This window comes from Nothoprocta perdicaria, unplaced genomic scaffold (assembly GCF_003342845.1).
Source record: "Nothoprocta perdicaria isolate Ctin4 unplaced genomic scaffold, notPer1 scaffold_113, whole genome shotgun sequence".
Classification (NCBI taxonomy): Eukaryota; Metazoa; Chordata; class Aves; order Tinamiformes; family Tinamidae; genus Nothoprocta; species Nothoprocta perdicaria.
The window spans coordinates 339,696-351,223 of record NW_020454239.1 but is presented as its reverse complement, the minus strand read 5'-3'; the positions used below and the strand labels follow the sequence as shown (position 1 = coordinate 351,223).

At 38.9% G+C, this 11,528-nt stretch overlaps 1 protein-coding gene across 1 annotated transcript in view; it reads left to right on the top strand.

Moving 5' to 3' along the window:
* The first annotated feature begins 772 nt into the window (after positions 1-772).
* LOC112958754 (threonine--tRNA ligase, cytoplasmic-like) overlaps positions 773-11,528 on the top strand; it is a 16,798-nt gene continuing 6,042 nt past the window's right edge. Inside the window, exons 1-16 of the mRNA XM_026052686.1 lie at positions 773-1,053; positions 1,615-1,738; positions 2,375-2,496; positions 3,256-3,373; positions 3,935-3,999; positions 4,651-4,729; positions 5,825-5,971; positions 7,039-7,137; positions 7,473-7,639; positions 8,164-8,326; positions 9,058-9,195; positions 9,628-9,705; positions 9,794-9,894; positions 10,007-10,111; positions 10,490-10,562; positions 11,268-11,382. Of these exons, the coding sequence (XP_025908471.1) occupies positions 836-1,053; positions 1,615-1,738; positions 2,375-2,496; positions 3,256-3,373; positions 3,935-3,999; positions 4,651-4,729; positions 5,825-5,971; positions 7,039-7,137; positions 7,473-7,639; positions 8,164-8,326; positions 9,058-9,195; positions 9,628-9,705; positions 9,794-9,894; positions 10,007-10,111; positions 10,490-10,562; positions 11,268-11,382 (1,912 nt within the window). The 5' untranslated portion in view covers positions 773-835. The remainder of the gene's footprint in view (positions 1,054-1,614; positions 1,739-2,374; positions 2,497-3,255; positions 3,374-3,934; positions 4,000-4,650; positions 4,730-5,824; positions 5,972-7,038; positions 7,138-7,472; positions 7,640-8,163; positions 8,327-9,057; positions 9,196-9,627; positions 9,706-9,793; positions 9,895-10,006; positions 10,112-10,489; positions 10,563-11,267; positions 11,383-11,528) is intronic.

Genomic DNA, 11,528 nt, shown 5'->3' with positions numbered 1-11,528 from the left:
CGGGGGCGCCTGGGCCGCGGCCCAGCCGGCCCTGCCCCGCGCGAGGCGGCTGTCGTGGCGCCCTGCGCCGAGTCACCCTCCGCCTTGTCCCTTTCCAGGAACCTTCCGGGGCCAGCAGCGCGGCTCCCGCAGAGAATAAGCCTGGAGGCGGGGAGAAGGAGCAAAGCGCGGTGGTGACCGCGCACGGAAGCGAGGTACGGGCGGATCCCGGTGTGTCCCCGCGGGGACTGCGGGGCCGGGGCTGCCTGCGGGGCTGGCAGGCCGGGCGGCTCCGTGGCGCGCCTGGCCGTGACCGCGGATCTGGGCGTCCTGCGCCTCCGGGCAGTCCCTGCTGGACCTGGCCGGCCCTCTGCTCCGTCTGTGACAGGAGTGTTTGGGCTGTTGGGAAGGGAGCACCTGCGGGGCGCACAGGTATTCCGTGAGCAGTCACGTACTGGTGATGCAGGGGAAACCCGCAGGAGCCRAACAGCAGTAGCTGCAGTTAAGAGGTTGTAGTCATTCTTTTTATGCCAGACAAAAAGGAAAAGTCAGTCAAATAAAAGTTCTGCAGCAGGAACACRTAGTCCTTTTTGAAGGCAAAACAGGCTGTGCTATTTGGGCACAGATGGATGAAGGCGCAGATGAATGAATGACCCAACAACTGAAGTCCATGGTAGAGGAGTCAGCAAGGTGAAAAGAACTACCCGGTGCATAATTATTTACAGATATGTTACTGCATCTTAATATAAGTTCTAGCACAGTGAAACCTGATCTCAGTTGGTGCCTCCAGGGATGCATGAACATTGTGAACTCTTGTATTCRATTTCTCAAGCTCTTTATTTTCTAGTGATTGTGTATGGTTTTATATATTTTATATGCTTATTTGCAGCGTAAGCCAAGCTTTATAGAAGACCGACTGAAGCTTTATGAAGCTCTGAAAAAAGAACATGATGCTTTACTGGCTGACAGAGCGGCCAACCAGAGCAAACCGATCAAAATTACCCTGGCAGATGGAAAGGTTGCCGAAGGGGAATCTTGGAAAACCACACCGTATCAGTTAGCTCTAGGAATTAGGTAACCTGCAGGCTGAAGGATTTGTACTTTTGTGGTGGTAAATCTGTTACTGACATTTCTATCTTACCCAGTTACATTCAYGGTCAGGGTTAGATGGGCAACTCTCTGATGTTGGATTATTTGGAAAGCATTGCTGAAACTGGAGYTTAATGTAGCTATAGCTGGATGAAATTACTGTTCTGGGTGATGCTTTAGGGCATGTTCTGATCATAGTAGTCACTTCCCCTSTCTATCAAAGTCTTAGCAGTAAGACTAGGAATTAGTAAGACTTAGTAAAACTAGGAAGACTGCTAGTATTTATTTCAAGTCTTAAGAGTCGGCAGATAACTGTAAAAATCTATTCCTGCAAGCAGTATTCTTTCCTCATCCCCAGCAGTGAAAACTGTAGAATAAGGTAAAGCCWTTCAAAAGATTTACTGTCTGTTCCTTAAAAGCAGAAAAATATAAAGGTTTAGATGGTAGAAGATGTAGAGCAGTGTCTCACGGTATTTAGATACCTAAGTGTTTTCACAAATATAAACCCAAGTGTTTTGGTCTCATGCCTTCATTTGTGTTTTTCAGCCAGGGATTGGCTTCAAATGCAGTCATTGCAAAAGTAAATGGTGAATTGTGGGATCTGGATCGTCCGCTGGAGGGAGACTGCGCTCTGGAGCTGCTTATGTTTGATAATGAAGAGGCACAAGCTGTAAGTAAACACTCTCTGGTATCTACATGACTGAAAACTACTGGCATGGATTTGATTGCAGTATTATGCCTTTTAAATCTTGAATTAAAAAAAAATCTGAACAACTTTTCAGATTACGTTTGTTAAACTGACTTGTGAAGTCAAAGAATGTTCAATACTTGGAATCTAGAATTGAATAAAGCCATAAGGGCCTCTTCTGTCCTCCTCTTTTACATAAACTGGTTATTTCTTGTTTGAGAGTTAGCTTTTATACTTCATGTCTGAATTCATATGTAAATTTGAAATAATTTGATATTTTAAAGGTGCATGTGTCCCATGTGTTTGATTTAGTCTGAGTGTTTGATGATGAGACCCTGGAAGCAAGTGTGGCTTAGACTGTTCTAAAAATTGTCCAGTATCAGATTTGAACCATAAATGTATATATGCKGTACTTGCAATATTTATTAGAGACTTTTATTCTATTAATTAGAAACTTTTAATTAGAATTAATTGGTTAATTAAATGATGAATAKAGACAGAGTCCCATGCCTGAGTTTTGTGGGATTCAGACTTAAGCCTATGTTTATGCTCTTCATTTTGTCGAGCCTGCAGCATCAGTAGTCCATGATTTGCTCTGGTGACTTTATTTATTTACAGGTTTATTGGCATTCAAGCGCTCATATTCTTGGAGAAGCCATGGAAAGTTATTTTGGTGGCTGCTTGTGCTACGGACCACCTATTGAGAATGGATTTTATTATGACATGTACATTGAAGATAGGTAAAACRTTGAGGGACTTTAATAAAACCCTGGGGTTAAAGACTGATTGATTTTTTTGCTTGTTCAGGTCCCTGCATGTTAAAAGCAAAAAAGTATAGCAGATGTGGTTTAAAAATAACCAATGTTCTTCATTGTATACTATACATGTATGTATTTATACTTGTTTCTTTTTTTAAATTCAAGAGCAGTTCTTAGACCTCTGCTCTGTAAGACTTAGAGCTGTTGAAGATACTACAAAACACTGTGTAAAACTTAGTGAGAGATACAGGAGACAGCATTTCCTTGAAGAAGTGTGGAAGCTCATTCCCAAAATGACCTAGCCATTTGCAGAAGTGCACGTACACATGTAGCTCATAGGTGTTTACTTGCCTAATCCTTGTGTGCAGCTTTCACAATTCTGTGTCCCTCATTTATCTCTGTGTAGTCAGGGAAAATGAAAAATCTGCGTCAGCTGATAAACTGCCTCTCGCAGCTGACTTGAGCGTTTTCATACAGCATATATGCTTTGAGCTGCTGATCTTCCAGACAGTTAGACATATCAAAGACTGTTTTTGAGTTATTTCATTGGGATTGTTCAGGATGATAGTCTTTGTTTCTGAGTTTGGCATCTAGAAATACACTTGATTGCAAGAAGCAAAGAAAGTCTTACAAATAATAACAGTATATTTGTTTTTCAAAGTAGAACAGTAGCAAATGGTTGCTTAAAAATGGGAACATCAATATAAATAACTTCTGTTTCTTTTGCCCTTATTTGTTTAGAGGTGTATCAAGTTCTGAATTCCCAGTTCTGGAGAACTGCTGTAAAAATATTATAAAAGAGAAGCAGCCTTTTGAAAGGTTAGAAGTCAAAAAGGAGATTCTACTAGACATGTTTAAGGTAAATCTTTGAAGCACCTGTGATTCTGGTATCACCTTTTAAAACTGTAATTTTTATTAAACAGAGGATGTGACTAACTTAGCAGAATTGGGTCTATCTAGTACAGCAAAAACAAACTACAGCATCTGTATTTGCCCTCCCAGTCTTCAGGTTGTTTTGAAGAAATAAGCAATTGCTTACACCTCAAAAACACCACAAATTCAGATTACAAAGATATTGGTACACAAAAAGTATACATTCCTTTTGGCTGTCTTGCAAGAAAAAGTTTAAATGCTGTTTTCTCTAGCACTCCATTTGTGTAGCAAGTATTACAAGACTTGCTTTATCATGTATTAATCRGCTTTGAGCTGTTCAAGTGGTAATGACCATGTGTAACTTGCTCTGAGGGAGATACTTTTCTTCTTTCAACCGGTGATTTATAACTCTTCTGGAAGGAATGTTGAACTTGTGACATGTGTATGTGTATATGTGTTTTTACTGATGGATTTATATTAATACATAATTTTAGAATATTAGTAGTTGTTGTAATGATGTTCCTAACTTTTTGCTTTTCCCATGTAGTATAACAAGTTTAAATGTCGTATCCTGAATGAGAAAGTTGACACGCCAACTACTACAATATACAGGTAAACAAAGTTAATARAAAGATGTTACAAAATATTTCTATAGCTGGGTGTATTTGATTTAAATTGAGAGGAGAAGGAACTCTTTACTCCATTTTCAGAGAACTGGTGTGATTAGGGACCTAGATTTTGATTTAATACCGTTTTCTATGTTAATACCTTTTCTTTCTCTGCTTGGACAAATCTTCACTGGTAGGCAAATGGCAAGCCCACTTTTTACTAATTGCCTCTGCTTTCAAGGAAAATGTTAAAGCAGGTTATCACTAATGGATTGTATGGCTAAATTATGGGAAAAGCCAACTCTGTGCAGGGTGAGGTTCATTCAGTTGCAGAATAACAGAACTATTTTTGCTGTCAGAAGTGTTTTGTTTGAAACTTCTTGATGACCTTTGGCAAAGCTTACATGTGGACCTGTGTGAATTGCTGGGTGTGTGATGATGCCCTTGTAGGGGATCAAGTGTACTGAGTTTTTACGGGATAAATGCTCATAAAAGATATGGCTAGGTGCCCTGAGTTTACTGAGTGTTGTGTGATGCTTAATTTGCACATGCATGCCTACTAAAACCAAACAATATGTCATTATGCTAGTAGGTCATTCGTGACTCTACTTTAAAATGTTTGAGTTTTAAAATAACCTCTTATTTTGATTTATAGATGTGGTCCACTGATTGATCTCTGCAGGGGCCCACATGTGAGACACACTGGAAAAATTAAKGCCCTTAAAATATTTAAGGTAACTCCATAGGATAACCATGCTTGTAAACTTAACTAAAACAGAGACTTCCAAGGTTTACTGTTTCTTTACCGTCACATCTTTACCATTATAACAGTGAATGTTAAGAGCATAACTTCTTTTTATCAGAGCAGTTACACAAGTGTAGTTACGCACATGCCTGCCCTGTAAGGAAGAGCAGTGCAAAAAGCACCCCAGCTAGTGCTGACTAGATTAGCTGAGGAAGCAGCTGCAGCGGGCTCCATCCAGAAGCAAATACGTCAGTGCTGGTGGCTGCCCTGCGCTCGTATCTGCAGCCAGCGTTGTGCTGTGCAGCACAGATGGCCCAGCTTGGATCAGGAGGGGTTACGGCACCCAGTGCCGTGCTGTCCATGCTGTGTTCTGTATTAAATAAGCATCCACGTTCATTGGGCCAGGAAATACTGTTCTGACTTAGTAAGATGGAATTTTAGAGATACAGGAGGTAAAGTGAAAAATTGCAGATATGCAAGTGCTGCTCTTCAAAAATGAYGTTGCTCACGTGAAACCTAGAACTAGTGTTTGCAGATGCCCCTGATAGCATCTGCAGGAAACTAATACTACACAGTTAAAATTTTGCTAGCCTTGCTAGACTGACCTCATAGGAGCATTTGGCACCCTTGCTTTTCCTGGATTCCTCACTGAAATGTGGGACTCTGAGATACGGAGCTTAAATACTTGATTGTCAAAACAGGTAGGACTTAACAGAGAGAGAGTGTTATTTTTACATTTTTCAGTCTTTACTGTTTCCTTACTGCATTGTTTTGAACTTAAACAAGTGCTTGCCTCTTAGAGGATCAAATAGGAAATAATGAAACATGACAAGGTGTGAGTTAAAATAAGGTAGCCAAGTAGAAAAAAAATACATGACCAGTCACTTGTATTTATGCCTTCTGTGTTAGTATCCYGACTAAAAGATGGTGTAAGAATCTGCATGTTATAAGCAATTGCTGGATGACTGGATAATAGATCTTTTCCCAAGGAAAAAATCATAAAAGTGGATCGATGTTTATTCTTCCTTTTCCTGACATTATATAATACTATCTTAATATATATATGTATTTTTTCCCAYGTAAGAATTCCTCTACATATTGGGAAGGAAAAGCAGACATGGAGACTCTGCAGAGAATTTATGGAATATCCTTCCCTGATAACAAAATGATGAAGGAATGGGAAAAATTCCAAGAAGAAGCCAGAAACCGGGATCATAGGAAGATTGGAAAGGTACATTATTTTTATGTCCTTCTATAATCCTGCAAAGTAATCTGTTCCCTTCCTTTGTTTTCCAATATCTGGGCAGTTCAGGTGGGAGTCAGTTACAATGATAGACTGTGTATAGGCCTTGCTGGTAGGCTGTGATTCCCAAATCAGTTGCCCAACTATTGTCTCCTTTGCTATTATTTTGTATWTATTTGCAAATGACATTTCAACAGAAGAGGTTTGAAGCAACATAGCACATAACTTTGGGGATGTTAAAGAGCACAGTAGGAATGATATGTGAAGCAAGAAGAGATTTATTTGAAACACGTGAATGCATGTGAAAGGTAGTAGCCAGGAGGATGCAGGCATGAAACTCCCTGTACTTGCTGGTGGCTACGAGAAAGGGAAGGTGAAGGACCTCGGTGGGCACAAATGAACCAGCCAGCCCAGCACAAGGAGAGAGCCGAGGGATGCGGAGAGCAGTGACCGAGTGAGTGTGTAGAAAGATGGTTTTTGCTGAAGTGTTCATGCTTGTTCCTATCAGTCCATTAAGATTTCGATATTTGTCCTTTTTTTTTTTTTTTAACTCTATGATTACTTCTTTGGAAAATGAAAAGATCAAGTATCCATCCAACAAAGTACCAAGTATATGGGTGTCTAGTTGCTATGGGTATATGGGAGATAAGATTCTCCAAAGATGACATAGCAGAACCACAATTCTGAGGCTGTGTTTTTGAGCTCTGAAAAGGAATGACTGTTTCATATTCTTTGTCCATCAACTCTSATACCTGATGGATAGGTGTTTTAGTTGTTTGGGCCACTAATAGTAAGATTTCTGAATCTTTTTTTTTTTTTTTTCTCTGAGGAAATGTGTTTAGATGGTCACAAAGTTAAGATACTACTGTAAAGCTTCTAAGAGTAAGAACTAGAAGTGAAATAAGTTTTGTTACTGAGAATTTGTAGAAATCACCTTGTTGTCTTTTTACTCTGGTGAACAAAGTGTCAACATGTGAGTTAAAATCAGTCAAGTTCAACACCTGGAGATACAGTTGAAGTAGTCTTATGCTAATTATGTTTTTTAATTGCTGTAGGAGCAAGAACTTTTCTTCTTCCACGATTTGAGTCCTGGAAGCTGCTTTTTCCTCCCCAGAGGTGCCTTTCTTTATAATACACTTGTGGATTTCATAAGAGTGAGTAGATACTGATGTAATTCTGCATGTGCTTAATATCAGCTGTGATCTTGATTTAAGTGATATGTCCTTCACAGCCCTGAACTACCCTCACAAAGAAAAAAACACATGCCAGAATTTCACTAGGTTAATACAGATCCAGCCTTTTTCAAACTAGGGTTAGGAAAAGGGTTCTTAATCGACGTGCTTTTTCCACATGTGTAAAACTTGTGTGTAGTGGCCCTTTAGTCTCCCAGTAAATTATCATAATCATACAGTTACAGAATCAGGATTTTGCTTGTTGGAAGTAATTTTATGTCTGCACTGCCTTTAAAAATAATGAATTTGTTTTATAGGAGGAATATCACAAGCGTAATTTCACTGAAGTTGTGTCCCCAAACATCTTCAACAGTAAACTCTGGGAGGCTTCAGGACACTGGCAGCACTACAGTGAAAATATGTTCTCTTTTGAGGTTGAGAAGGAGACTTTTGCCCTTAAGCCGATGAACTGTCCAGGACATTGGTTTGTACCCTCAGCTGAAAAATGCTCTTATTTTTTCTACATCTATGCTGTGTGTGCTGGAGGGAAACTAAGGGAGTATCAGTGCATGTTATCCCGTGCGTGCTAGCTGTGCAATGGGCTACTTTTTCTATGCAATTGACTTGTCCAGAGAACTCAAGGTGTCTTAAGCAGACCAAATGCAGTTCTGGTGCAGAATTACTGAAAGATCCTCCTCCTAAATGAGCTAAGTTTCTCTGTGCTAATTCTAGTATGCCCCACTGGGGAAGTATGGCATTAGTTGGGCATGGATAGGCATAAGATMCCGTGCCTCGAAAGGAGGTAGAAGTCAACAGATAGGTTTTTAACAAGTGGTTTTTAGCAAGCCAGGTGGCTCGGGTTCTCCCCTTGCYTGCCTCTTAGAATGCAGACAACTTGAATGAATAAATATCTAAAAATGTGGTTACTGTCTCTATTAAACTTGTTCTAGTGTCTGTGTTGTCTTGTATGTGAAGGATTAGAACAAGGCTCTTTGATTTTCCTTCTAGCCTGATGTTCGCTCATCGTCCACGATCCTGGAGAGAAATGCCTCTTAGACTTGCAGATTTTGGAGTTCTTCACCGAAATGAGCTCTCCGGGACTTTAAGTGGCTTAACTCGTGTTAGGCGCTTCCAGCAAGATGATGCTCACATCTTTTGCACGATGGAACAGGTAAAAACAACAACTAAACAACATCCCCTCAAGCAAAATAAACCTAAAGTATTTCCACTTTTTATTTTCTTCCATTGTGTTGTTTTGGAGTGTAAAGCTTCATTTGTGTGATTTTATTGTTTTTTGTTAGGTTGCTTCCCTCTTGCATTGAATTCCATATGTCTTAGCCTTCTGTGGTACTACTCGAGTCAATAGTTGTTGATCTTAACTTCTCAGTTCAAAATTTATCGAATGCCTGCAACTTGCGTATTTTGCTTTCTTTTTTTAAGGTTAAGACATAATTATAGARAAGAAGATAACATCTCTCAGATGTTATTAACTGTAAATTACTAAGACTTTTTTTTCTTTTATAAAGATATAAAAAAGGCAGTCACTTTGCTATCTGTACTGAGTAAATGCTTTTTTCAGACAGTAATTCCACAGGTTTCAGCGGAACTATGTGAATAAATTGACACACTGTATAAAAACCTGGCTCCAGAAGACTAGGCTTAGTAAGAATATTGTCTTTTGATGCTTTGAAGCCACAGTGCCAGAGTTCTTCAATGTAGGCTTAGGTTTGTAGGAAAAAAAAAAAATTAATGATGGACCTTTTGAAAATATATCCATATGCATTTGTTTGCACAGAAACTGCTAAAACCTGATGATGAAGAGTACTAAGAGTACTGCAAATCCARTTCCTTTTCTGTTTTATTAACAGGTTTTTGATTTAAAGCTTTTTTTTTGTGTTTAAGATTGAAGAAGAAATTAAGGGCTGTCTTGATTTCTTGAAGTCTGTTTATGCTGTCTTTGGTTTTACCTTTCAACTGCATCTTTCTACAAGGCCTGAAAATTATTTAGGAGAGTTAGATATCTGGGATCATGCTGAAAAGGTAATTCATAAAGAAYCTTAATATTTGCTGTTTCAGAAATGGATATTTAATTTATTTCATGTTGAATGCTGAAATTAGTGAGTTTTTTAAAAGCAGATGCTAAATACTCTAAATGGAAAGTTGTACAAGATACAGTCATTTTGTAGAAAATGACAACTGTCAGGCTGTTAGATCCTTATTTTGAACTCTTTATTTTTTTTTAATTTGGGAATAATCACAAAGTTTTCATAAGAAGCTCCTCATATTTCAAGATTACTTATCATAAATGACTGAATGTTTGAACAGTAGGAGTCACACTGCTAATGGGGAGCATGACAATGTACAAGGGAAGCACCATTTTTCAGAGGCGACATGATCTAGTGCATCATTTTTACAGTAATGGAAAGCCCTATCAAAGTTTTAACTTTCTTCTTTATTTATGTATATAACTAGCAACTTCAAAGCAGCCTCAATGACTTTGGAGAATCATGGAAGTTGAATCCGGGTGATGGAGCATTTTATGGTCCCAAGGTTAGTGAATTAGTATTTTCATACAGCTTTGGAACAAGAAGAGATTCAGATAAACTGTACCTAGTAACTGTGATATTTTGCTTTACAGATTGATATTAAAATCAAAGATGCTATTGGCAGGTACCATCAGTGTGCTACGATCCAGCTTGACTTCCAACTACCTATTCGGTTTAATCTTACCTATGTTGGGTGAGTGGTTAAACTACTTATCTTTTTTTAAATGCCCTCAAAATTGGTAATTTGTGTGTGGGCTAGGAGAAGAGCGTTTTTTGTTTTGTTCACCTTTAYCTATCTTTTCCAGGAAGGATGGTGATGATAAAAAAAGGCCAGTAATTATTCACAGAGCTATCTTGGGGTCTGTGGAGAGAATGATAGCTATTCTAGCAGAAAACTATGGAGGAAAATGGTAAGTGACACAAATAGTTTTAAGAAACACTTGACTGTGTAGCTAGAAGCTATAGATGCTTCCTGTATATCATAATGAACAATAAAGGCATAAATACAGGCATGTAATAAAGGTGGATAATACGTGTAAAACCAAAATTCTGTTAACAATTTCAACAATTGTGASATCAGCTAAGAAGCAAACAGAAGCTCACAGTTAYRCGTGTGTCACTCAACCAAGATCAATCTATTTTCCATTTTATGTGAACTGGAAAGAGTGAATGTAATGTGTAGCTACCATCTTTAGCTTGCATAGTTATTTTATAAAGTAAAAAAGTGAGTTTGGGGGAAATACTGCTAATATTGGTGTCTTTGGTGTCTTTGTTGATGTACCTGCTAGGCCGTTCTGGCTGTCTCCGCGGCAGGTCATGGTTGTACCTGTGGGACCTACTTCTGAGGAGTATGCCCGGCAGGTGAGAACAGAGCCCTCCTTTTCATAGTAGCAGGACGTTTGCTTCCCAAATGCTTGTCCTAGAGTGATAAATGATTGCTTCTAAACTACTGACATTGCAGGCATTATTTCCATGGGTAAAAGCTTTCATTGTGTAAAATTTGGGGTGTGGGGGGGGTTGTAACAAATATCTTGGGCTGTGTTATGATATACATACCTCACTAATTATTAAAAAAAAAAAAAAAGGGAGAAAAACCCTCATACAGTTAGTCACATTCCATAATGAAATGTATCTGCTTAAAGAATGGAACCAGTTTCCTCCAGTCCCTAGCACATATGTTCTTGCCTGTATTTGAGTATGCATGCTTTTACCGCCCTTCTCCCTTTGTAATTTATGCTTGCATTAAATAACTGCTCCTTCTCCTCTTCCTCCCTTCTATGGCTGAGGAAACCTTTCTGACATTCAGCAGTGCAGCTGTCTAAGGAGATCAGCAGACCTTTCCTATGGATGTTTCATCATAYTGTCCTCTTAAGGGCTTGGCAGAGCTCTTCTTAAGTCTGTGTGCAGTTTTCTTCAAATAACCTCACTGTCTTCCATTCAAAATAGCAAAAATATGCACGTATGTGAATTACTTCTTGGAAGAGATTACAGGATGTGCTGTTCCATGATACAGAAYGTATATACATCTGTGTGTGGGGGGGGGTTGTTTGTTTGTTTGTGTTTTAGGTTTGCAGTGATTTTTTTGAAGCAGGATTTATGTCAGATGTGGATCTAGACCAAAGCTGCACGTTAAASAAGAAAATAAGAAATGCACAGCTGGCCCAGTATAACTTTATCTTAGGTACTTATATTTTCACACTGTTCAGAAAKCTAAATGTTGTGTTGAGAGTTGGTCCAGACTCTCATGTTGTAATGCAGGAAAACAGCTTTATATTGTTTGTGTCTCGCAGTGGTTGGAGAAAAAGAAAAAGCAGATAATGCTGTCAA